The 27,131-nt window shown below is 42.8% G+C and overlaps 1 protein-coding gene across 2 annotated transcripts in view; it reads right to left on the bottom strand.

The window, feature by feature from the left end:
- The window catches only part of Ldah (lipid droplet associated hydrolase), a 62,180-nt gene that overhangs the window by 13,531 nt on the left and 21,518 nt on the right, over positions 1-27,131 (bottom strand). For both annotated transcript variants that reach the window (XM_041639419.1, XM_041639420.1), the window contains one exon: positions 19,739-19,908. In XM_041639419.1, the coding sequence (XP_041495353.1) occupies positions 19,739-19,908 (170 nt within the window). The remainder of the gene's footprint in view (positions 1-19,738; positions 19,909-27,131) is intronic.

The raw sequence follows: 27,131 nt of genomic DNA, 5'->3' as shown, positions 1-27,131 counted from the left end.
TCATTGTTAAACCTTCGCAAGGGGCTGTGGCTTTGTGTGTCCCTTCCCTGCACTGTGATGGAGAGTTAATGAGCTCAATTCTGTACACGTCTCCTTCCAGTAACCACAGCTGCATCCTGTGCAATTGGACAATGGCCACATCATGCCCCGAGGACAGTGTGCCACAACAAACGTTATCCTGACGTTGCCTTAGTAATGCAACTTTGTGGCTTTGATCTGTATGTCCCTGGTGACCAGGGATGTTGAACACATTTTCAGATATGTATTGCCAATGGTGTTTCCCTACTGAAGACAAATCGAATCAGGTTTTTGATCATTTCTAAAGTGGGTTTGGTCTTCTTATTAAAAAAAATTGTATTTTGTTTTTATTTCTTTATTGTTAATGGAGGAGCATACCACACAAAGTGGACCTATGTAGATTACAACAAGTGGGAAGGAGTTGGTTCGCCCCTTGCACCACGTGAGACTTGGGGATCCACCTCAGGTGGTCAGGGTGAGGGCCCCTTACCCAAGGAGCCAAGGGCTCACCTGGTAATTCTTTCCAGTTACTGTTCTTTCTGGGGTTTTTTGTTTTGTTTTGTTTTGTTTTGTTTTAAGAAATTGTTTTCTAACACCGAATCAAGGAAAGCAGTGTGGTGGTTTCTCAGGAAATTTGGGATCAACCTACCCCAAGACCCAGTAATACCACTCTTGGGAATATACCCAAGAGATGCCCTATCATATGACAAAAGCATTTGTTCAACTATGTTCATAGCAGCATTATTTGTAATAGCCAGAACCTGGAAACAACCTAGATGCCCTTCAATGAAAGAATGGATGAAGAAAGTATGGAATATATACATATTAGAGTACTACTCAGCAGTAAAAAACAAGGACTTCTTGAATTTTGCATGCAAATGGATGGAAATAGAAAACACTATCCTGAGTGAGGTAAGCCAGACCCAAAAAGAGAAACATGGGATGTACTCACTCATATTTGGTTTCTAGCCATAAACAAAGGACATTGAGCCTATAATTAGTGATCCTAGAGAAGCTAAATAAGGAGAACCCAAAGAAAAACATATTGGCATCCTCCTGAATATTAACCTTCATCAGGCGATGAAAGGAGACAGAGAAAGAGACCCACATTGGAGCACCAGACAGAAATCTCAAGGTCCAAAGCAGGAGTAGAAGGAGAGAGCACAAGCAAGGAACTCAGGACTGCGAGGGGTGCACCCACACACTGAGACAATGGGGATGTTCTACCGGGAACTCACCAAGGCCAGCTGGCCTGGGTCTGAAAAAGCCTAAGATAAAACTGGACTCGCTGAAAATAGCGAACAATGAGGACTACTGAGAACTCAAGAACAATGGCAATGGGTTTTTGATCCTACTGCACGTACTGGCTTTGTGGGAGCCTAGGCACTTTGGATGCTCACCTTACTAGAACAGGATGGAGGTGGGTGGTCCTTGGACTTCCCACAGGGCAGGGAACCCTGATAGCTTTTTGGGCTGATGAGGGAGGAGGACTTGATTGGGGGAGGGGGAGGGAAATGGGAGGCGGTGGAGGGGAAGAGACAGAAATCTTTAATAAATAAATAAATAAAAAGAAATTGTTTTCTAACACCGAATCAAGAATGTGTTTTTCCTTCAAAATGTTTCTTTATTTTAACTGGATGGACTGGCCCTTATCTTCTCTACAATGTAGGCCCAAGCCTGTGGCTATATTACATCAGTTGTGGGTCTGTTCTCTGACTTCAGATATATGTGAATGTTTGACCATTTCCTATGTATTTTAAATTACTTTCTGAGTGAAATTAACACACTTTCCTTGAGGGTGGGTTTCTATCTCTGTCTGAGGTCTGCAGTTCCTTGCTCTTGGTCACTGTTTGATGACACTGGCCAAATGCTAGATTTGGTCAGGTGTCCCCTGGAATTCTCCCTTTGTGTCTCTCACTAACGCAGAACATGGATTTGAAGTGAAAACTGAGGAGGGATTTTTCTTTTGAGTCATATCTTGTTTTTTCCTGGTCCCATCTCTCAGCTAACTATTCAGCTATTTCCTGTAGACTTTTTCTTCCACAACAATACTTGAGATATTTTGTTTCCTTTTTGCGCACAATAATTTGAGTTTCTCTGGTTTTCCTCCTCAGTCCAATAAGAACATATGATTCCAGGAGTTCCTGTATGGCCAGGATGATGCGTGAAAAGGTTTGGGGTGGAAGGAAAGAGCTTTTCAGACGTCTGGAAATGCTGCTTCGGTAGCAATGCATCGCCAATGCTGCCGACACACTTCTTAAACAAGGCACAGCGTTTCAGCCACAATATGAAGTGAGATCTGAAACTCACACAGAAAGTACATTCTGTCATATTCCCATGCTGTAATGTAGGTATCTGTCGTGTTACTTCAACATCAAGCAGCATGCTTTAGGAGTCTGAGGGGTAAAACTGATGAAAAACCTTTCAGGAATAGGAGAGGTGTTCTATTAACCAATGACTTTTCACTGCCCAACTCAGAGTTCTGTCTTTTAGAGAATTCTGATGTCACAAGTCCTTTCATTCCTCAAAGTGACAGAGATGCTGTGTTAGATTTAAAGAGACGGAACAGATTGAAAATGGGTGGGTTTGTGCAAAGAAGTCCCTTGTATTGAGATAGAAAGAACATTATTTATAGCATCCTGTTATTATATTTCTATCTCTGTCCTAGTAATGATGTCACCACTCACAGATCTTATGCTGCCTGTAGTGCGTGAAAGAACAAACTCTAACTATAAAGCAAGTCCCTCCATTTTCAGGTCTTGTTCTCTCTTGGGCTTATTCTGTATAGCATTACACAGCTAACATAGCTTTCTCTTGGCAAGAGTTGCAAGATAAGACTTTTCCTATTCTTTTATTTTCACATTTCTATATAGGTTATGATTGGAATTTTCCTCTATTCATTCTCATAGTTTAGTTAGGATACATTTTCATCTAAAGTTACTTCTAATATTTTAGGTATGAACCCAAGGTACACAAATCCCACTCCCAGCTCCCCTGTTAGCTTCCTCCATATTTCTTTATCTTTCTTATCACATTTAATAGATAACACTAAAGGATATGGAAATCTCTATATGCAAAGGTCACACTCGAAGATTGGAAACCAAAGACTACACAATGATGCCAAAAATGAGGAAAACCATCTGAAAATAATATAACATCCTCTCATGCCATAATTTCATGACGAATAAGGTGTGGAAGGAACGCACCACACAGCAGTGGCCATAGATGGTATCCAGTGTGCTGACATTATATCCATGATAGGGGGTTCAAAGCCTTCCCCATAAGGAACAAGACAACCGTAGATTCTTACTAAAACAAGTAGGTTCAAGAAATAGAAGGTATATAAATCAGAAATATGGAGTTATACTACTGTGGACAGTAAGAGGCAAACGGGAAACGACACGCTGAAAATCTGTTTGAACTAAAAAATTAGTTCAGTAATGTTGCAGGATGACAAAATCAACATTATTGGTAATGTTTCTGTAGGCCAGCCACAAACTTCTCCCTAAAAGATATCAGGAAAACAATTCCACTTTTTAATCAATAGGGCTAGAGACATGGCTCGGCAGTTTGAACCAGGTACTGTTCCTCCAGAGGACCCAAGTTCAGGCCCCAGCACCCATGCATGTCAGGTGGCTCACAGCCAACATCAATCCTACCCTCAAGAGATCTGACACTCTCCTGGCCACTGCTGGTACTGCAATGATGTGTAACTCCTCCACTCACCCATCACATACACAAAATTAAAAATAAAAATCTTAAAAAGAATCAATTTAACCAAAAAACCCATATACTCAGATGTATAAAATGCTGAAGAAACTGAGATAGCAATAATGAAAACCTCTCCACTGTCCATCGATCAGAAGACTACTATGCATATGTCCACACTACCTAGGGCAATCTACAGAGGCCATGCATTTTCCACCAAAGTTACAAAGGAGTTTTTCACATTAAAAGGGCAAAATGTGTACAGAGCAACAGAAGACACCAAATATCCAAACCAGTCTTTAAGAAAAAGAGCAAAGCTGTTTCATCACATCAACTGACTTCAAAACACACTACAAAGCTATACTCATCTAAACAGGATGGTAACAGCATAGAAGGCATTAGGCCAATTACACAAAACATGACCAGTGTACAATATATACTTGTATGAAAACATCCTTATGCAAGACAACATCATGTACAATGAACAATGAAAATTAAAAAAAAAACAAGGAGCCCTCCACATACTTGATTTTTAAAAGACAAATGTCAGAAATACACACTGTGAAAAGGACAGACTCGTAGTGACCAGAATAGGGACAACTGGTAACCCATATGCAGAGCAATGAAATTAAATATTCATCTCATTGGAAATTTTTTTAAAAGCATTAAAGGTTTAACTGTAAGACCTAAAAGCACAAAACTATTAGAAGGAAAAGTGAGAGAAAAATCTCCACGAAGTTGGTCTGAACAAGGTTTTATTAGATACAATTCCAAAAGCGTATGCAACAGAAACAAATATCAAATTGGATTACATTCAATTAAAGAGCTCTGTGCAGGAAGGGGAACAAGCTGTAAGTGGAGAGACATCTACAGAACAGGAGAAAATGTTTACAAACCATGCTTCTAACAAGAGGAAAATATCCAAAGCAGATGAGGAATTCATCAATAACCAGAAAACAAGTAACTTGATTAAAAAAATGAGAAAGGGGGGCAAGAGAGAGGGTTTGGCAGTGAAAAAATACTGGCTGCTTTCACAGCGGACCAGAGTTCAAGTCCCAGCCCCACATCAGGTGGCTTACAACTCCTTGGAATTCCAGCTCCAGAGGATCTGATGTCCTCCTCTGACCTCAGCAGGGAACTGCCCTCACATGCACATAGCCACACAGGCTCATATGCAGATAATTAAAAATAAAAAAGATCTTAAAATAATAAGCACGCAGAGGACCTCCTTCCTGCATTCACACCATTGCTCTTTCTTTAGGAGAGCAAAACCAAACCACACGCTACCTCATTCTGAACACAGGTAAACACACAAGTGACAACACACATCACAAACGTTTCAAATGGTGACATTGGAAATAAATACTTTTAGCCTTCCTGGTAAGCCTACAGCAAACCAGAGCAAACAATTAGTGAAAACCATCTGTTTTCCAAGACATCTGATAATTGAGTCCTGTTTAGAAACCCACTGTTCATTTTAGTTCCAAGTTCATTCATTAACTTCAAAATCAGACACCTATGTTTACTACGATGTCCTCAGAGATTTAGAGACTAGAAATGGGTAATTCAGTTACTACCAAACTTTGAAAGTTCACACAGATTCCACAGGAGTTGTGAAATCCTCATGACTTCGGTAACTCTGGGCTGACCAAATCAGCTCCCCAAAACAGGAAGCAATCCATTATTTTTACACATGATCCTTTACTGTGACCCATGTTAAACAAAACTGCATGCAAGAAGAATTAAACACAACCACAGGTTATATTTGGTTGATCTATATCGAAACAAATTGAGTATTAAAGTGCACTCTGAAATCCTGGGAATGAACCAAAGCAATAGGAAGTTCTCACATCTGCTCTGAATGCCTCATTGCCTCGCAAAAACACAAGAGCAGAGACAGTCACAACCAGTGCTCAGTAGATGGGACAGGAAGTCACAACCAGTGCTCAGGAGATAGGACAGGAAGTCACAACCAGTACTCAGTAGATGGGACAAGAAGTCACAACCAGTGCTCAGTAGATGGGACAGGAAGTCACAACCAGTGCTCAGAGATGGGACAGGAAGTCACAACCAGTGCTCAGAGATGGGACAGGAAGTCACAATCAGTGCTCAGTAGATGGGGCAGGAAGTCACAATCAGTGCTCAGGAGATGGGACAGGAAGTCACAACCAGTGCTCAAAGATGGGACAGGAAGTCACAACCAGTGCTCAGAGATGGGACAGGAAGTCACAACCAGTGCTCAGAGATGGGACAGGAAGTCACAACCAGTGCTCAGTAGATAGAACAGGCAGTCACAACCAGTACACAATAGATGCGGCAGGAAGTCACAACCAGTGCTCAGGAGATGGGACAGGCAGTCACAACCAGTACACAATAGATGGGGCAGGAAGTCACAACCAGTGCTCAGGAGATGGGACAGGCAGTCACAACCAGTACACAATAGATGGGGCAGGAAGTCACAACCAGTGCTCAGGAGATGGGGCAGGAAGTCACAACCAGTGCTCAGGAGATGGGGCAGGAAGTCACAACCAGTACACAATAGATGGGGCAGGCTCCACCCTTCTGCCTGTGGAGAACAATTCACTGCTGCTCAATTGAGACACACTTTCACCAGACATCAAAATATTTTTAGGGAATTTAGAGTTTAAGTTTGGTAGGAAAAGCCACTGTTGAGATTTCTTTTATTCTTCGTATAGAAAGCCACTTTTAGAAAAGAAAAATATAAACGCAGGCCAAGGAAGTGGACCTAATTTTCTGACCCAGCTCATGCAGAGCTCTTTCCAAAACTCAGATAGGACAAGCCATGTTCTCAGGTGACTGCCTCGTTATAGACAGCACATCCGTGCTGGCCAACTCAGTCTGCTCTACAGAAACAGGTTCATCTGAGACCTACCAGAGTAAATGTCAAAAATACCATTTTTACATTTAAATTTGTAATGTGTGTGCGCATGTGCATGTGTGTGTTCACAAGTAGGTGGCCATCAGTTAGGGAAGCTGTGACCCCACGAGACAGAGACTGCAACTTTGGAATAGAAAGTTGTCGCACAGGTTAAGCTCAAGCAGAAGTGACCGGAGGAGCATGTGAGTTCCCACACTAGGTGTGATGATGAAGCCAGAGATCTGACCTGTTCAGTCAGGGGAAAATAAAGGCCTGTCTGAGATCCATTCAGTAATACCCTCTCCCTCACCGGTCTCTCTGATGGAGAAGCTCCCTTTCCTCACTGGTTCCCAGTGAAATGATAGTTTGTCTGTGTTTTAACAAATAAAGCTTGCCTGAAGATCAGAGTGCAGAGCTAAAACACTAGAGGTCAAGCAGCAGTGTCACACACCTTTAAACCCAGGACTTGGGAGATGGAGGCAGAGGGATCTCTGTAAGTTCATGGCCACCCTGGGCTACACGAAACTGATAAAGTCTATCAGAGAAACAGAGCTCACACAAAGGTGATCACAGCACTAGGGAGGTGGAGACAGGAGTGATATGGCTGGGTGGTGAGAGGAATATAAGCCAGGAGGAGACAGGAGCTCAGATGCAGTCTGAGGTAGGATCTGAGGTGCAGTCTGAGGACAGGATTGCCCCTTTGGTCTGAGCACTAGAACAGGTTAAAAAAAATAAAAATCTCTAGTGGTTAAGCGCTCTGTTTCTCTGATCTTCAATTTTCACCCCTGAAAGGTGACTCTGTTTTTATTTTTAAGAACAGATTGAACTTGTGCTACACACCGACTTCACAAGGAAGCTCTTATGCTAGGGGTGCCTCATCTCCCAGGCCCACACAATCCAGATTGGTTCTCCCAGGCCCTGCAGAGCCCACAGAAAGGACACCTGACTCCAGGGAAGGCCCTCACGCCCCCCCGAAAGGACTGGATGTCATTCCTGGGCCTAGCGGTTTCTACTTCTTAGTTTCAGAATGTTTGACTTACAGACACAGGCCACCAATTTATTAGTCAAAAATGACAATGCTATGCACAATTCTGTATGGGAAAACTATACATGGTTACCAATACAACCTTCAACCAAGAATTGCAAAATTAAGACAATTCAGAGGCCCTGGATAGCAGTTTAGTAAACATGGATAATATTTCTCATTGATTTAATTCACATTTTAAGTGAATATGAAGTTGTTTTTATTAAACACATCTTGCCACAATTATCACAGCAAACTTCTTTTGCTGTGATTCTAAGTAATTCAATGATATCCTCAGTTAATCCAATCTGTTTTTTTTTTTTAAGATAAAAAGCACCTTCTTTATCTTCAGATCACACACGTTCTATGAAACCTTCTCTGGATTGCAGTTTCCATGGGTAGAGAAGAGTTACTATGTGGAAAGTGTGTTGGTTAGGAAAAGTACCTGGAGATCAAATGCTAGTAGCAAGTAGTCTTTTTCTGATTTTACTCTGAAGTAAAAATATTTCTTCTTTTCCTTTGAAAAATCCCTATTAGCAATAGTGAGACCATGAAACAAACAATTTACAATTCAGTGAATTAAAGACACGTCTGTAATAAGCCAGGACACATCTGTGCAGTCCCATGAGCTCTCTCATCAGCATATTCTAATGTCTTCACATCATCATTCATTAGTTCATGTGGGGGTGGGGCTGTGGAAACTGCATGTGACCTCACATTCCAAATCACACCAAAGCAGACACAACTACTTCAGAAACCAATACTCCTCATGGTTGCATCATAGCCTTTATGAGAGTCTTATATGTATTTCTGTGCACAGCTAAGAACAATAAGTTAGCATGCAAGAACTCACTTTGATGCAATCAAGATGTCAGCTGCGACAGGGACCTCACGTGAGGCTCAACATGAGGGTCAAGAATCATTAAAGTTGTCAACCAAAACTGCCATCAGGAGTCAGTTCCTTACAGTGTAAGGCCCATGGCTACGGTTTTTCTTGGCTGTTGGTTCAAAGCTGCTTTTGGCTTTTAGAAGCTGCTGTAATCCCTGGACACATGAGCAGGACAGCTAAGAGCATGGCAGTTTGCTTTCCAAATAGCCAGAGGGACAGGCTTCAGCAGGAGAGGCAGTCACCTAGGGTATGTAAATCACACGACCCCTCCCAGCTTTACTGCATTTTGTTGGTTAGAACTGTAAGCAGGGAGGAAGCCACATAAAAACATGGACGTGAGTAGTGGACATGAGACCACAGGTGGACACTCGGGGTCTGCCCACCACACTCCTGCTCACTTCCTTCTTCCATGTCACTATATTTTGTACAAAAGTTTGATTTGTGTACAATTAAATCTTTACCTAGTCTAAGGCCAAAGCATTACTCAGTTCAAAGTTTTAGGAGTTAAATTGGAATGGCTCCTTTACATATCGTGGTGGTCTGAATAAATATGGCTCCCATGGGTCCATAGGGAGTGGTACTATTGGGAGGTGTGGCCTTATTGGAGTAGGTGCAGACTTGTTGGAGGAAATGAGTCACTGGGGTGGACTTTGAGGCTTCAGATATTCAAGCTACACCAGGTATGGCTCTCTTTTGCTTCTTGAGGATCCAGATGTAGAACCCTACCCCTCCAGCACCATGTCCGCCTGCTCACTGCCATGCCTCCAACCATGACGATAATGGATGAAACCTCTGAACTGTAAGCCACCCTAAAGAAATGTTTTCCTTTATAAGATTTGCTGTGGTCATGATGTCTCTTCACAGCAACAGAACACTGACTGAGACACACATGCTCTGCCGATCTGTGCCTTCTCTCCTGACAACAGACAGATGTTCCCTTAGTCAAGGCAGGTGTCAGGGTCCTTACATGAAGAGAAGGAGCCAGTGGTGCTCACAACACTGACAGTAGCCAGCAGTAGCTGCTGACAGGACTGTCACGCGTGTACTTTATTTCTATTAGAAGAAAAGGAAGGCGGGTCTTCCTTCGGAAATATATAGGAATATGTAGGACCCCACCTTCAAACTGGCAGGAGTCAGCTTCTGTTCTATGCCCGTGAAAAAACTAGGCCCAAGCTATAAGCCCGACAGAGGAGCCAGCAGGGAGCACGGATGTGTCTGGGCTTTGCTACAGTGGATGATACACTGGCCCAGGAGCATTTTCTGTATCTGAGAATACAGTCTTCTTACAGATTCCAAACCAGTGGATTAGTGAAGTTAAAGGGTGTGAACACCCTTTACAGAAACTTTCCCCTAATAATATGGGGTCATTATAGAACACAGTGAAAACAAGACAGTCATCACTCCAGGGACAGCAGCCATAAGTCTCTGGGGTCTCTGTGTTCACTGTCAAAATGTCCTGGGCTCCATAATACACTGCAGAGCGTCACTGACCACACACGGTCGGTACCCGTCACTCTACAGACACTAACTGGGTAGTGGTGGAGGAAGGTCATTGGTTAAGTAATAGAGAAACTGCTTGGCCTCATAGGTTAAAACATAGGTGGGAGGAGTAAACAAAACAGAATGCTGGGAGGAAGAGGAAGTGAGCTCAGACTCGACAGCTCTGCTCTCTGGAGCAGAGACGCCATGCTCCCCTCTCCCGGGCAGATGCGATAGCTCTGTTCTCTGAGGCACACGCAATGAAGCTCCGACCCAGGATGGACTAGGCTAGAATCTTCCTGGAAAGCGCACCTAGCGGTGCTACACAGATGATTAGAAATGGGCTAAATTAATATGTGAGAATTAGCCTAGAAGAGGCTAGATAGAAATGGGCCAAGCAGTGTTTAAATGAATACAGTTTGTATGTTATTATTTCGGGCATAAGCTAGCCAGGCGGCCGGGGTGCTGGGGACGCAGCCCCACCGCTCCTATTACAACAGGGTAGCATCACTTCACACACTGTGGCAGGTATGTATTATCATAGTTGTTATAGTTCTCAGGTCCATATCTGCTGCTGTCCTTTGCATCTTTATCTGAGAGCTTGCTATTCTTTCATGAACTTCTAGAAGCCCTTTCTAGTACGAGGTTAGGTACTAAGCTTGGCGGGTAAACACATGATGGGTCCAGTCCTAGCACTGCTCCTCACTGGACCCGAGCAATAATCAAGGTCCTTCAGAGTCTCCAGTTCCTCCCGTATGAACTCGATCATAAAAGCCTCTTCATGTTGTTGAAAGGATTAAAGAGCATTCCTCCAGCATTTACGGTAGCTACAATGGCTACAGTAAAGAGACTTATTAACACTACTATAAATTGCCACAAGGGAAGTGCATACTTGAAACAAAACTCTAATTTTAAAAGCAAGAATATCAAAAGAGCTAAAATTTTCTTTTACTTCCCCATTAACTAAAATGAACAGTGTGCTACATTATTTTCTCTGTTCTGAATCCACATTTAACATCCTTAGATTCCCTTAGCCAAGGCCTGATTTCCTTCCTTACATAGAAGTGATCGTCCACATGTATCAGATATCTGACTTCCATCACTCCACTTGAAATGTAGATGCACTGAGGCAGGAGGATGACTGTTAGTCTGAGGCTAACACAGTGAGCTCCAGACAGCCTAGACTTTACATTAAGACTAAACAAACACCAGGCATATTCAGCACTATGCCATCTCAGAGAAACATGTCATCAGCTAACATTGAGGGAAAGGGGGAAATAAACTTATGTTAACTGCTAATTTTACTTTTTTGAGACAGGATTTCTCTGTGTAGCTCTGACTGGCCTAGAACTTGCTCCATTGACCATGCAGGCTTTGAGTTCACAGAGATCCTCCTGCCTATGTCTCCTGAGGGCAGGGATTAAAATGTGCACTACCACCACCCGGCCTAAATCTCCCCTTTTAGACATAGCTCACCCAGAGCTGGTAAGCTGAGGGAAGCGCTACACCTGACAGTAAATATATACTTAGATCTGGAAGCTCAGAAGCCCTGAGTGAAGATATTCAATAAAGCGCCGAGTGCTGACGCGCATGAAGAATGTTCTATTATGAACCCGTCTTCACTTTCTTGCAGCTTTCCAAAAAATTAGACTTTTGTGGTAAAATTTTCCATGCTTAGTTTCAGTCCAAAGGTGATTTTTTTTTGCAAAGTTTGAGAAAAATATATTAAATAGTGCTTGAGTTAAGAAAAGAAAAAAAAAAGACCACATAAAATTTCCACTTTGAAAGCAGTTTCAGGATTTGCAAAAATATTCAGACAGCTAACAATGGCTAAAGTTGAAAAGCAGAAATTTTCCACATGTCCAGTGTTCAACAAAGTAGTCTGAGAGATTCAGAGAAGACAATATGTGTGCACACACACAAACAAACATACGGAATCTGGCAAGATTGCTCGGTGAGTAAAGGCCAAGCCTGATGACCCGAGTTCTATCCCTGCAGCCCACACAGTGCAAGGAACGTAATGACGCCAACTATCTGCCCTCTGACCTCCACGTGTGTGCAGTGTGGAGTGTATGGACCCTACTATCTGCCCTCTGACCTCCACCTGTGTGCAGTGTGGAGTGTATGGACCCTACTATCTGCCCTCTGACCTCCACGTGTGTGCAGTGTGGAGCGTATGGACCCTACTATCTGCCCTCTGACCTCCACCTGTGTGCAGTGTGGAGTGTATGGACCCTACTATCTGCCCTCTGACCTCCACGTGTGTGCAGTGTGGAGCGTATGGACCCTACTATCTGCCCTCTGACCTCCACCTGTGTGCAGTGTGGAGTGTATGGACCCTACTATCTGCCCTCTGACCTCCATGTGTGTGCACTGTGGAGTGTATGGACCCTACTATCTGCCCTCTGACCTCTGCATGTGTGCAGTGCTGGCATCTGCAACCATACACATTTGCATACTCAGACACATACATAAATCAAAATGTAAAAAGTATTTAAAAACCAATCAGAGTGTGACAAGACACTGGAAAACCAGCACCCTACCACATTTAACACACACCTTCCACAGAACAGATTTACTGCTTTCTAACGCGAAGTCTTTCACAAGCAGAGGATTCACGGCTGACTCTGATCACGGTTTCCACACCAGGACTCACTAGTGGTCACATGGAGACAGTGTCAGCTACTGCACTGCTTCTGTGGGATCAGGAGCCTGCACTGCGCTGTCCCAGATGCCATCCCAAGTCTGCAAGTCTCACCCTGTTTTCAGTTTACCTTCTGCCCTTAGCTGGACCTCGATGCCACCTTCCACCTAGAGAACATTCACCCAAGCTCTGATCCCTCCAAAATCTCCCCCAAACTCCCTGCAAAGAAGCATTCACCTGCTCCCCTTAAAACACCAAGTCCTTGAAGAACTCAGGTATTGAGGAAACAACACAAACACCTTTAATTTAAAGAAACAGAGCCGGAGAGACGGCTCAGCGGCTAGCCGCTCTTGCAGACGACCTGGATGTGACTTCCAGCACACTTGACAGCTCACAAGGGACTGCAACTCCAGTTCCAGCAAATACAGCGCCCTCTTCTGGTCGGCAGTGGCACTACATGCATGTGGTAGGCAGAGACATATGCAGGCAAAACACCCACATACACAAAAATTAAAAAAAAAACTTAAAAGATACATTCACTCGGCCAGTTCCTTACTTCCTAATTGAAATTTTCTCCTCGGCTTCTAGATTTATATCTATCGCTCCACATTCTGCAGCTTTCTTCTCTTATTTCACTAACAGCATACTCTGTAGGGTAACCTCCAACAGTTAATTCCAGCAATAGGATGCTTTCCACCTCATCTTCTTAACCAGCTGTCACTTTACTTCAGCTAACTGTCACTGTGGAATACCACTCTGTCTCGGGACTCTGCAGGTGAGGAATTCCGACAGGCTCAGCTGGATGACCGTGTGGCTCCTGGATCAGCTGGGCACTGGTGCAGCACACAGTGCACTAGGAGCTGCTTTGCCAAGTGCCCGGGGACCCTCTTGTGTGGCGAGCCAGGCGATGCCAGAGTAGCTAGACCTTTAGTATGGCAGCTGCCTACTGAGATGAAGGAAACAGAAGGTTCCAGTCCTCTAGGTCTGGAGTTGGAAATGCCAGAACCTCACCCCGAGTCACTGCAGTGACTTGCTGAAAGCAGGTCAGGTGCCCAGGCTAAAGCAAAGCGGAGAGGGAACTCACTCCATTTCTTGAGGAATGAATGGCAGGGAGCCAGGGCTCTTCATCTGCACATCACGGCACCTCTCGCGACCTCCTTTCCCTTCTCGCAGCTTCTGTGCTGTCCTAGCCTGGATGAATGGCTTTCAGAACTTTTACCTTAACTCACAATTAGATATACATTCCAGAATGGAACCTGAGATAGCAGCACACACTTGTAAAATGAGAAACAAATGTCTGGCAATAAATACCTAGATTACAATATAAATACAGGCTGTTCTATTTCTTCAAGTGCTGTTTGGACATTCATAAAGGAATTCTTCTCTCAGGAGAGCATTAGACATTCTAGCCTCATGGGCCAAACCCTGGTCAGGTGACTTGCCCTGGACTGTGGGGAGAAGTGTCACCTTCAGAGAGAGACTTTAGAGTGCAGCCCACCCCTTTCTATGCTCTCCATGATGCCAGAACATGCCAGACCGAGTCCCTCAGTTTGGATTCTGGAGTAAGACTGTTCAGAGAGAACTGCACAGGGACCGCCCATACTCACAGGACCTTTACCACAAGCAAGAACTAAGCCTTTTCACTCGGGCTTGTCCCCGTGCCTGTGCAACTGTGGACAGTCTTCCCATCCACACTGTAACCCACGGCAACATCGCAGGGTGTGCGGGCACTGTGGGTGATAGTCTGGGAGGCAACTGTGTTTTCTGCAACTTTCTCTCTTCGTCCTTTACACAAGAACAATCCCTGAGTGTGCACACATCTACACACTCTTCCTCCTTTACACAATGGAACAATCCCTGAGTGTGCACACATCTACACACTCTTCCTCTTTACACAATGGAACAATCCCTGAGTGTGCACATCTACACACTCTTCCTCCTTTACACAATGGAACAATCCCTGAGTGTGCACATCTACACACTCTTCCTCCTTTACACAATGGAACAATCCCTGAGTGTGCACATCTACACACTCTTCCTCCCTTACACAATGGAACAATCCCTGAGTGTGCACACATCTACACACTCTTCCTCTTTACACAATGGAACAATCCCTGAGTGTGCACATCTACACACTCTTCCTCCTTTACACAATGGAACAATCCCTGAGTGTGCACACATCTACACACTCTTCCTCTTTACACAATGGAACAATCCCTGAGTGTGCACATCTACACACTCTTCCTCCTTTACACAATGGAACAATCCCTGAGTGTGCACATCTACACACTCTTCCTCCTTTACACAATGGAATAATCCCTGAGTGTGCACATCTACACACTCTTCCTCCTTTACACAATGGAACAATCCCTGAGTGTGCACACATCTACACACTCTTCCTCTTTACACAATGGAACAATCCCTGAGTGTGCACATCTACACACTCTTCCTCCTTTACACAATGGAACAATCCCTGAGTGTGCACATCTACACACTCTTCCTCCTTTACACAATGGAACAATCCCTGAGTGTGCACATCTACACACTCTTCCTCCTTTACACAATGGAACAATCCCTGAGTGTGCACATCTACACTCTTCCTCCTTTACACAAGAACAATCCCTGAGTGTGCACATCTACACACTCTTCCTCTTTACACAATGGAACAATCCCTGAGTGTGCACATACACACTCTTCCTCCTTTATACAATGGAACAATCCCTGAGTGTGCACATCTACACTCTCTTCCTCCTTTACACAATGGAACAATCCCTGAGTGTACACACATCTACACACTCTTCCTCCTTTACACAATGGAACAATCCCTGAGTGTGCACACATCTACACACTCTTCCTCCTTTACACAATGGAACAATCCCTGAGTGTGCACACACCTACACACTCTTCCTCTTTACACATGGAACAATCCCTGAGTGTGCACATCTACACACTCTTCCTCCTTTACACAATGGAACAATCTCTGCAGTGCGCACACATCTCCGCCCTCTTTATTCAGTCCCCACTGGGAATTGCTGTGCACTGTATTTAGTGCTGCTCACTTGCACTAGGAATCACGTCTATTACCTGGTAGTTTTCTTTTCACTGCACCTTCTTTCTTGTTTCATTTTCTTCACTGAGAAATGAGCACATATGATATGACCCACGATTGCTCCTATGTTTGTGTGTCCCCACTGCAGGTGCAGGAGTTAAAGTCTGACTGGCCTCGTTAGATGTATCACACTGCAGCCCAACTCAACATTTTACCTGCTATTGCTGCCTTCAGAAGTGCTTAAAGCACACAGTCTACTAATCGGCTCTCTAATTGAAAAAAAAATCCCTATTTTGGATATTACTTACAAAATATCTGAAAACTTCTATCTCTAGATTTTTATATATCAAACTTGATTCAAGAAAGAAACAAATAAAAATTTAATACCAGATTTTAAAAGATGCAATCATATAGCGCTGTATAAAAGTACAATATATCTGGTAGACAATATACCTGGCTTTGTGCAATAAGTCTCTACAAATGACTTAAGAAAAAGTCGTCAATAATTATACAACTATTACAAAAAGCTAAACCAAAGGAAACCAAACAAACCAGCTAGTAAACTGCAAATGTGCCCTCAAAATTTTATGGGAGTCAAAATTCCAGTAAAATAACAGAAGAGATGAAAACAGAAGTTTCTTATTATCACACTTCATATGTTATAAAACATAACAGCTAACTTAGTTTTGGCAAATGATTAGGGCTTGCAACACTCTGGCTTCCACAAACTCTCTTGATTGTCAAGTGCATCCCAAATGGAGCATGTCATGTTAACTTCAGGCATGCAGGGACCGCGTCGTCAGTGAGACACTGAAATTTCAACACTTCGGCATGGATCACACGGCCAGATTAACAGGCCCAGGAGTTTAACGGTTGAGGGGTGGGATGTGGTGGTGGAGAATTTCAACAATGCAGATAATTGAAAGCAGATAAAGCTTTTTTAAAAATTTGTATGAGTGTTTTGCCTCCATTTACAGCATGCATATGCCTGGTGCATGCAAAGGTGAGAAGAAGGCATTAGATCCCTGATCTAGAGCTACAGAGGGTCAGGAGCTACCATGTGGCTTCTGGGAACTGAACGCAAATACTCTGCAAGATTACAAACATTTTCTCACTGCTGACCCATCTCTCTAGCCTCAGATAAAGCCTTTGACTAATGAAAACACAAAATCGTAGCGATTGCTCCTTCCCTCCCCAAAGGTGTCTTGTATGTACAGTCATACACATTATTTACTGTTTAGACATGCAAGTCTGTGTGTCTCTTCTGTGTGTATGTGGTATATGGGCATGCATGTATGTGCATGTGTATGCATGTACATGTGAGGGCAGAGGTTGATGCTGGTTCTTTCTCAACTGTGTTCCATCTTAGGTTTGGAGACACTGTCACTGAGTCTGAAGCTCACTGATTTGTTGAGGTTGGCGGGCTGACAAGCTCCAGCGATCTACCTTCCCTGCTCCCATAGAACTGACTTATACCTGGATTTTGTGTAGGAGCTGGAGATCTAAACTCGGGTCCTCATGCCTGTGGAGCAGGCAGTCTCCTCACCGAGCCATCTCTCCAGCCCCATCAAATACAGTTTTCACCGCTCTTGGGAACTCTATCACCGTCCATCTTTACAGACGGATTACGTTGTCCTCATGTTTCTCCCTTTCCTCCTCCCCTCTTCCCATCCCTTCCCATCACTACCTTAATTCACGTGTTCACAGGAGACTGCGACCCTGGGAAGATACATGGCTACCACCTGGTGAAAGGCTCTGCAGTCGGGGACCTAGTTAAGCTGTGATCAGATTTCTGACCAGAAACTGAGATACAAATGTGTACCATTTACACTTCTAGTCTTGGACAACCTGGTACATAGCAGTAGGTTGGTGTAGGAGGTCCTTCTATTTATGTGTTGCTTTTATTGGTTAATGAGTAAAGAAACTGCCTTGGCCTTTTGATAGGGTAGAACTTAGGTAGGCGGAGAAAACTAGACTGAATGCTGGGAGAGAGAAAGCCGAGTGAGAGAGCGCCATGGAGCACAGCCAGAGTCAGACATGCGGAATCTTTCCTGGTAAGGCACTGACACGTGGCGATACACAGATTAATAGAAATGGGTTAAATCAAGATGTGAGAGTTAGCCAATAAGAAGCTAGAGCAAATGGGCCAGTGTTTTAAATAATACAATTTCTGTGTGGTTATTTCGAGGCTAAACTAGCCAGGTAGCCAGGACGAATAAGCGGACCCCCCCTTACAACAGTAGGTAGCCAATATAGCAGCTAACATAGTGATTGAAAAGAGTCTAATGTTACTTTCATAACAACAATAGTAGTAATACTTGCTTAGAACTTTAAAATCCCTTGCAACACTCTTAATATTTTGCATAATTCTTCAGAAGATCCTTGAAGAACACATAATTATTTCCAATGTGTTGATGGGAAAACTAAGGCCACAGACTCAATGACTTCTACAAGTTCATGCAAACAAAAGATGACAAAAAATATTTGAGCCTAAGTGACTAGCAAGAGCCAGAGCTCATGGGGACTGTGTGATAGGAGCACTCACATGTGGGCCTGGCACGGGAAAGATGGCAGCCGCCTATCGGGTAAGAGGAATGACATGGGCAGAAAGGAGGCTGTAAGTCACACCAAGGCCAACACCGAAGGTAAAGCTGCTCTCTGACTGAAGCACCACATCTGGAAAGAAATACCTCAACTGAGGAGGAGCAAGAGTCCAATGACAAGAGCACTGTCTTCAGTTTCCTGCGTTCACGCTTAGACATAAAAACATATTTTCTTATATCCAAAAGGAGAAAATTAAAATCCATTCGGTGTTAGAAACAGGGAGACCATAGTTGTGCTCTTTCCAAGTGCTGGTTTGAGCACTGAGCGCAGCGAGCTGGCAGGAAAGGAGGCAAATTCCTAGTGGGATCCAAGACCTTGCTGGAGATATTTCATCACATGGAGTGAAAAAATTCATGGACGGGGCTGCTGTGAAGGGATCCCTTCCTCTCGCTTAGCTGTCTCATCCATGGGACTCCAGGCTCTTAGCTCAGAACCATGCCTTGTCCCCTGGGGCGTCCTCAAGATGGCACAAGAGTGATTTTATACCCATGCGTGCCAAATGAAGACCTAAATTATCTTGTAATTGTACCCACTCAATGGGTCATTTCTGATACATGAGTGAAGGCATGCCTTTAAGGCTCTTAAAGAGTACACTTCCTATTGAGGGTACTTTAACTTTTACTCTGTGATGTCAATGTCAATGTATAGTACACAGCCACACTTAAGAACCAGATGTTGGCAGCTGTAGGTGTAGCTCAGTGGAAGATGCTTGTCCCTCATGCACTAGGCCCTGAATCCATCCCCAACATCAAAACAACAAACATAAAGACAGATAAAGTATTTCTGAATGAAAGCTGGATACATGTCTAAAAATGGCTAGAAAATACAGAACAGACAAGAATCTAGACCTACAAACACTTAGTGTGTTCCTGAAAGACAGGTATTACCTGTCAGTGATGATGACACATCACTTTGCATCTTAAAATAGACAGGAATATTTTCTTATTTCAATTTTTGGGACCAGCTGCATGCAGTGCCTGTCAAGGCCGGAGGGCACAGGATCCCTGGAGCTGTATACGGACTGTTGAGAACCACCGTGTGGGTGCTGGGACTCACACTGGATGCTCTAGGAGTGCGGTCTCAACTGCTGAGCCTTCTCCCCAGCCCATGCCTATTTTCAAAACATGCTCTCAATACAGACAAGAGTCCTGTACATGCTACATGTTCTTAAATATTGTTTCATAAAAGAGCAAATTAAATATAACACTAGAATTCCAGAGAATCTTAGATTCAAAGATATTCATTTAGAAAAATCTCTGTCTTTTTCACCATTACTCACGGGAACATTATGGAAATTTCTTAAACATAGGTCTTTAGCAACAGACAAAGATAAAGGCAGCCACTATACATCCCTCCCTCTGCTCTACAAAAAAAGCAAAGGAAAGATGAGGCTTTTTGCAAGGCAACAATCAGGTACCCACAGTCACCTTCTCAGGCATACTTACGGGCAGCTCAGGGGCATCCTTCATGACCCGAAGAACAATATAGCTGCCTATGGAGTGGCCAATGAGGATCAGCTTCACATCCTTGGGCACGTGAGCTCTCAGAAAAGCTATTTTGTGCTGTATTTGACCATTCAGACCATAGATGTCCTCAATTTCTTGAGCATTTGACTCTAAAAGCAAAAGTATAGAAATGCTTTAATGAATAAGTAAACAAGCTTATTAAAGTAGAACAAGATCTACAAAATGCCGAGACTTAAGAGAGTGACTTAGAGTCACGCACTGAGCACTTATCATAGCCTGTGATAGACGAGCTGCAGTACTAGACACTTAGATTACAGACATCCATCCTCACCACAGGACGGGAAAGGCAGCACTAGCGGAAACGTCCCAGCTCATGGACACTGTAAAGACTGACAGCTGTGGACCTCTGACGTAGGGCAGCTGAGATTCAACTGCAGGTCTGCCCTTGAAGCCCGTGAACTTGCAGCTCCTCCATGAACCACTGCTAGTTTAGGTCGGTAGAGCTCAAGGTTGATCATGTAGCGAGTACTCGGGAAGGGCTGCTGGAAGATAGCTGGGCCCTGACACAGAGTTTCTGACACAGTAAGTCTGTGCAGAGGCCCAAGAATTTCCCTTTCTAAGTTTCCAGGAGATGCAGGCAGGCTGAGTCTAGAGTTACACACTGGGAACCACTGGGTTAAGCTGACTCAGATCCAGTGAACTAAGAAAACACATGGTGGATACTGTTGACTATGTTGAATAATCTGTGCATATTGAAAGAACTTAAAGACTTAAGTAGAAACCTCAATGTTAACGCATACAGTCGTGACCTGCAATGACCTTTCTGTTCCTATTCTTTTTCTAGGGTTTTCAAGATCTAATTAAAACTATATTTGCATAAGCTCACTGACTTACTTATAAGTGGATATTAGCTGTTAAGTAAAGGACAATCACACTACAATCCACATACCCACAGAGGCTAAAAAACAGGGAGGGCTCTGGGCAGGAGGGTGGGGGGAGTTGTGTGTGGATCTCCCTGGGAAGGGGAAATAGAATAGATTTTGTGGGTGGACTTGGTGCAGGTGAGGACAGGAACAGGACGGATAGGGTGATGGGGTGGAAGGAGAGAATATTGGGAGAGACAGCTGCAATGGTGGGGGTGTACAATTCAGGGGCAAGGCAGAAATCTAGCACAAGAAAAACTCCCAAAGATCTATTAGGGCGACCCTACCCAAGTCTCCTAGAAATGATCATGGGAGAAAGACAGTGATCCTCTGCACTCAGAGAAATGTTGCATCTCTCTCCAACATCCTCTAGAGAAACACTCCTAGAACACTACCATAGATGCCATGTTGAACTACATATCTGAATGTGAGCATACCAGTCTATATAAACATCCCTACATGTATGTGTATATATATATATGTATGTGTGTGTATGTTTAGCTACAGATAAAATATTAAATTAGTAACTTTACCTATGTATTCTCACTCAAACAGTATTTATAAAACTCCAATGACAATAAAAGTAGTCATAAGACTAGAAAATACTGTTGTGTGCTGGAATTGTATGTGCAGGTGGTAACCCCTCACATCTTACACAGGAATTATCACATCTACAGAATTCTTTGCCTCACTATTCTCTGAAATGATACCCTAATAATTTCGATCAAATATCATACATATTGAAATATAAAGACTGAAATAAGAACTTCATATTTGAAATCCTCTGAACAAGATAAGTGTACCAATTATTCTTTAGATGGACTTTTAAGAACAAACTATGTTCCTCATACATGTATATTACAATCAGAAAATCTAAAAAGTCATTAAAATTTAACTCTAAATTCAAAGTAGAACCAGAGACAGAATGCAAAACAACCTTTGTATTATTTGTTTATTTACAATATTAAAATGGTCCGGCAATGATAGCCATCATGTAATCATAGAACTTGAGCTGTTACATAAGTATGAATATTGAACTTGGTTTGAGAAAAGAGACTTTTGACAGGCAGTTCCCAGGGGTCATCATCTATTTTACAGGGAAAAGTCACTTTGCTGTTACTCAGACGGAACAGAGAAAGCCTAAAGGACTTTGTAAGTTCATGCTACAGATCACAGAAGCAGCTGGGGGAGAACTGTGGCCCCTACTTCTTTACGACTCATTCCTTCAGAGATCTGAACGACATTCCTTTCACAGTTATCCTTAGGTTTACGATCTGAGGTGAAGGGTCACCTCACAGTTTGGGCTCGTCTGCTTCCAGCTCTCTCCATGTTCTGTAAGCTCTTTGGATGGAAATACTGGTGAGACCCTGCCAGCTCTGAAAGCGTCCGACACACTGGCGGGGTGAGAGACGGCATCTACAACCATTACAAATGCCACCTTACTTAAAAACAAATAAAAACCTATGACCCCAAAGAATGGCTTATAAAATAATTTTAATTATTATTCTCCAAACAGAAGGTATAATGGAATAATCAAAAGGCATCAAATTATATTTCCCACTTGACGGGCATGAAGGGTCTGCTATGGATCCCAACAGATAAATGCGGGGAACAGGAGGGAGATTCAGGAAGAACAAAATGCCGCAAACAATAAAGAAAGCAAGAGGCACAAAGCGCAGTATTTGGAACCGATAAGGAGTCTATAGGGGGCCATGGAACTAAGTGGCTGGAAAAGGAAGTTGACACGAATCGAGCAGAACGTGGGCCATTGCAGCAGGGCATGTGACTGCACAGAAAGGAGCAGCACGCTTGGCTGTGGGCTCAAGGGTGGGTGCTGCCATGCTGACAGCCCCGGCACATGAGGGACTACTGAATGCACTTGGAAAGGTGCCAGGGCTCTCGGACATACTATCCAGGCACTAGTGAACAGGAGAATCATCCTGAGAGCTCTCATCTGAAATGCCTGTCACCAGAACTGCCTAGATTTCAGGTCTCTGTGTCTTTCTGATTTAGGGACACTTGCCTTGAGTTTACTTGCTAAGCCTCTCTCATTCAAAACTCTTCAATATAAACAAGGTTCCCCACTCTTCTCTGCCCCAGGACTGTAACCATGGGCTCCATTTCCAGACCCCTCTCCAGGTCTACACTTCAACTTGGAAACATGTGTGCGTTCCTAGTGGCTGTGAGCAGCAGCTGGACTGTCCCACACCTTTGGGCTTGTCTTTCCTCAATGTTCTTCTGCTAGTCACTGTCCTGGAGAGGGAACTCCTCCAAGCAGTCTCTCTCTCTGTCTGGAGGACTATTGGGCATGGTTTTGTTTCTTTATAACTGCACAGGCTAAATTCATCTTCATTGAAAGACTGGTAATATTTCATCTGCTGCAGTTGAACCGGTATAATTTTTATCTTGTGCTTCATGGGTTTTGAACAAAGGACCTGAAGTAGTTGATAATAAATTTACCACCGAGTAAGCAGACTCCAGAAAGTCAAAGCCAGACAACAATTTAAACTCCCAAATTGTTTTAAAAAAATTATGTATCTTTCTTGAATCATCCCTGTGTGGTATCAGAGAACAGCTGTTATTATATTCTGTCGTTACATCCACTTTACGATTCTGTCAATGTGCTGTAACAAGAATATCTCTCCCAACTGTTCTCAGTTTTAACGCATGCTCACATGAGGCGAAGCATGCTGCCAACCTCTGCTGTGCTGCTAGAGCTCGCGCTCTCTTGCTCATTATGTATTCTGCAAACCATGCTGTGCATGTCAGGCACCTGTACTTAGGGTGACAATCCTGCATGGGAACGATGTACCTGTCCTGCCTGCACTGACCCATCTTATGGCCCCCACTCATAAAGCACAACCTCTAATAGGTAACGTAGGTTTTAAGGCCCAGGGCTACACTCGGCCTCATAGAACTTTTGGGATACTTAGGGTACAGATGAAAATAGTCACCTCGGAAGGCGGACATGGGCATCTCTATTAATTCTCCTGCAGTACTACCTATCATTGCCTAGTTGATCATAAATCCTAAGTGATGGCAGACTGCCCTTTCATCCCCCTTCAATGTCCGCTGGCCTTTGGGCCTCTAGATGGCACTCTTCTCATTAGGTAGCAAAGAGCTCAGACTAATGCTAAGTTACTAACACATTATTAAGTATAGAACCAATCCAAACAATAAGCATTCAAGTAAAGTTATAAATGAGCAAAAGTCATTTTAAAACACAAACATATTTCCTAGAGACTGACCCACAACATACATACACCTTTCACTTATGTGGGTCACTAGTACATAGTAGGGAAGAATCCATGACCAAGCTCTGGAAGATGGGGTCCTAGGACCAGCAGCAGGAACACTTTGGGGAACTTGCTAGAAATGCAGACTCTCAGGTGGTGTCTACTGATCAGTAGTTATTATTATTACTTATTCTAATAAACCTTTGGGTAACTTTGAGACATGCCAAAGTTTGAGAACACTAATCATGGATGACCCTTCATGTCTGTTTTCACTTTAAAGTTGCGGCTCATGTTCTGTTTATTTGCTTCTGATTTCAGAATATATTCGAATGGCTACTGTGACCGCTGCTGTTGCTATAATTAAGAATTCTCTCTAAACTACGTGCCTCTCCAAGATAAGACATGATAGCTGCATATCACTCAGAAGTTTGAGCAATGGGGACAGATAATTTTCATTAGGGATTACCTAGTCTCTTACACATAAAGTTTCTTGTAGACAGTAGAGAGTTGGGCCTTACTTTTATGTACTCTGAGAGACTGTCTTTTGAATTATTCATTGTCAAACTGATTACTAATACAATAGATAAATGATTGTATAAAACTTCCAAGTGATTTTTAAAATAATTATGTGTCATGTGAATATCGAAGTGTAGGTATGTGCATTGAGCGCAGGTGCCTGGGGAGAGCATAAAAGTGTATTGGTTTCCCTGGAGAAGGAGTTACAGATGGCTGTGAGCTGCCCAACTTGGGTCCTCTGCAAGGGTAGTAAGTGTTCTTGGCTGCTGAACCACCTTTGCAGCTACTATAAGTGCTTTCTATTTGATACACTTGCCTTTCCCTTTTTTAAAAAACTTTTTCTAGTCTTAATTAAGCATATTTAATCATCCCATTTTCTCTTTTTATCATAGTTCCTATATTTCTTAAAAAACTTTTAGTACTTGCCCTAGAATTTGCAGCACTTAATCTAAGTCCAAGTAACAGTATATTACTTTGCCTTCGGTTCATGTATGTTATATAACACTGCCATAATAGTATTTGTTCTGGTTCATCCTTTAAACCATTGCCAAGACTCCGACCACTTACCCACACATTATCATCACTAATTACTTTGAGCAGTTATTAGGTGAATTTAGAATAATGAACTTTTTTAAAGCTTTTACTCATTTTTCCTTCCTAGCTTTTCTCTTATATTTTTAATTTGTGTGTGTGTGCATGTATATATTGTTGAGCCATTCTGTTGTAATATGAGTGGCGGGCTGCTTCCCACCACCCGGCTAGCTTTACCCAAAATAATTACACGGAAACTGTATTCTTTTAAACACTGCCTGGCCCCATTAGTTTCAGCCTCTTGTTGGCTAGCTCTTACATATTGATCTAACCCATTTCTAATAATCTGTGTAGCCCACAAGGTGGCTTACCAGGGAAGATCTTAACCTGCATCTGTGTTGGGTGGGAGAATCATGGCGACTGACTGACTCAGCTTCTTTTTCCCAGCATTCTGTTCTGTCTGCTCCACCCACCTAAGGGTTGGCCTATCAAGTGGGCCAAGGCAGTTTCTTTATTAATTAACCAATGAAAGCAACAGATTAGAAAGAAATCACTCCCACATCATTTCCCCTTTTTCTGTTTAAACAAAAAGAAGGCTTTCATTTTAACATAGTAAAATTACATATAGCAAAACAGTTATCAAGCAAGAATTACAGTTACAATATTTATATCTATTTTATCTTTTATCATAACTAAGGAAAACTATAACTATTTATTCTTTAACTCCATCGAGGACTCCAGAAGGATATAATACTACCTAAGTAAACAAGAAATAAGAAAACTCTAGAAATGACAGAGACATCTTGCTGTCTGGACAGTCACCCAAAGTTTTTTTGTACCGTTGGGGCATCTATCTTCAGCCTTCAGGCCATAGTATCCAGGAGACATTTCCATGAAGCAGGAAATTTTAAAGACAGTTTAGTCACTTTTTTCTGTGTCCTGTAGAATGTCTTGCAGACTCTTTTATGAATCAGGAATCCCAAAAGACCATCTCACCTTTAGGCAAGTTCAGCAGTCCTCTCTCTGCGGGTTCTTTGTGTCCAGATAAGCAGTCCAGGCAAGAGCACTTTCTTGCCCAAATGGCTATCAAACTCCATAAGTAGCCTCTTCGATGCCCATCTTCCTCTCGAAGTAGCTTGGTGCTGCCAGGAGCAGACGTGTCTCATTGTCATGAAAAACCCTAAGTTATTAAAACATTAAATGCCATATTCTGTAGTCTTTGAAAGATATGAAGAATGCCTATCTTACTGAACTATATCTATGCACATCTAGAGAACCTAACATGACTACAAATTTGTTGTAATTGTTAATTAACCAATAAAAGCAACAGATTAGAAAAAATCACTCCCACATCAATATATGTTGTGTGCATGAGTATACCTATGTTTGTGCATGCATGAATGTATGTGTGGTATGTATGCATGTGTGTGTATGTGTGTGTGTATGTTTGGGTACATATGGGTGTGTATGTGTACATGCATGTATGGGTTTGGCTTGTCCACAAGTGTTTGTGTATGCATGTGCATACCGGCACACACACATTTGCCTTTCCATTCATGCTATAGGTCTGATTTTCTGTCTTCCTTCTTCTTTCCTAGGGCAGAGCTAAAGCAAAAGGTCTCCTCAGCTTCTGTCTTCAAAGGCTTTACTCATCCTTTACTTCCAAGGGTAATTTTATTAGACACAGAATTCTAGATTGCTGACATTTTTCTTTCAAAGTGAAATATTTTACTTTATTCCCCTCTAATTTACATCTGACAAGAAGGCGCCAAAAGTCTCATCATTGTCTTCTTTCAAGGCTTCTATTTGCCTTTGGTTCCCTATAATTTCAATATGGTGAACACAAAGGCGAAGATTTTGAGTATTTATCCTGCTCAATGTACTCCACGTTTCCTGAATCTGAGTTTTATTGACTTAAGTGCTTCCATTATTCTGGCTCCATTCTCTCCCTTCTCTGGTACTGTATTATGTGGATGTCAAACCTCTGAAACGGCCCACAGTTCTTGGATATTCTGTTCTTTAAAAACATTATTTTTTGTACTTGCGTTTCAGTTTGGGAAGTTTCTACTGGCCTATTTTCAATTCCACAGATCCTTCTCCTAGCTGCACGAGGTATAAAGACAAGCCCAGGAAGCCAGTCTTCATTTTGTTGCAGTATTTAACACT

Source organism: Microtus oregoni, unplaced genomic scaffold (assembly GCF_018167655.1).
Source record: "Microtus oregoni isolate MIOR12 unplaced genomic scaffold, Mior012 000058F_ref0000040, whole genome shotgun sequence".
In the NCBI taxonomy this organism is placed as follows: Eukaryota; Metazoa; Chordata; class Mammalia; order Rodentia; family Cricetidae; genus Microtus; species Microtus oregoni.
The sequence above is the reverse complement of the archived record's forward strand: the minus strand, read 5'-3'. Positions and strand labels throughout refer to the sequence as shown.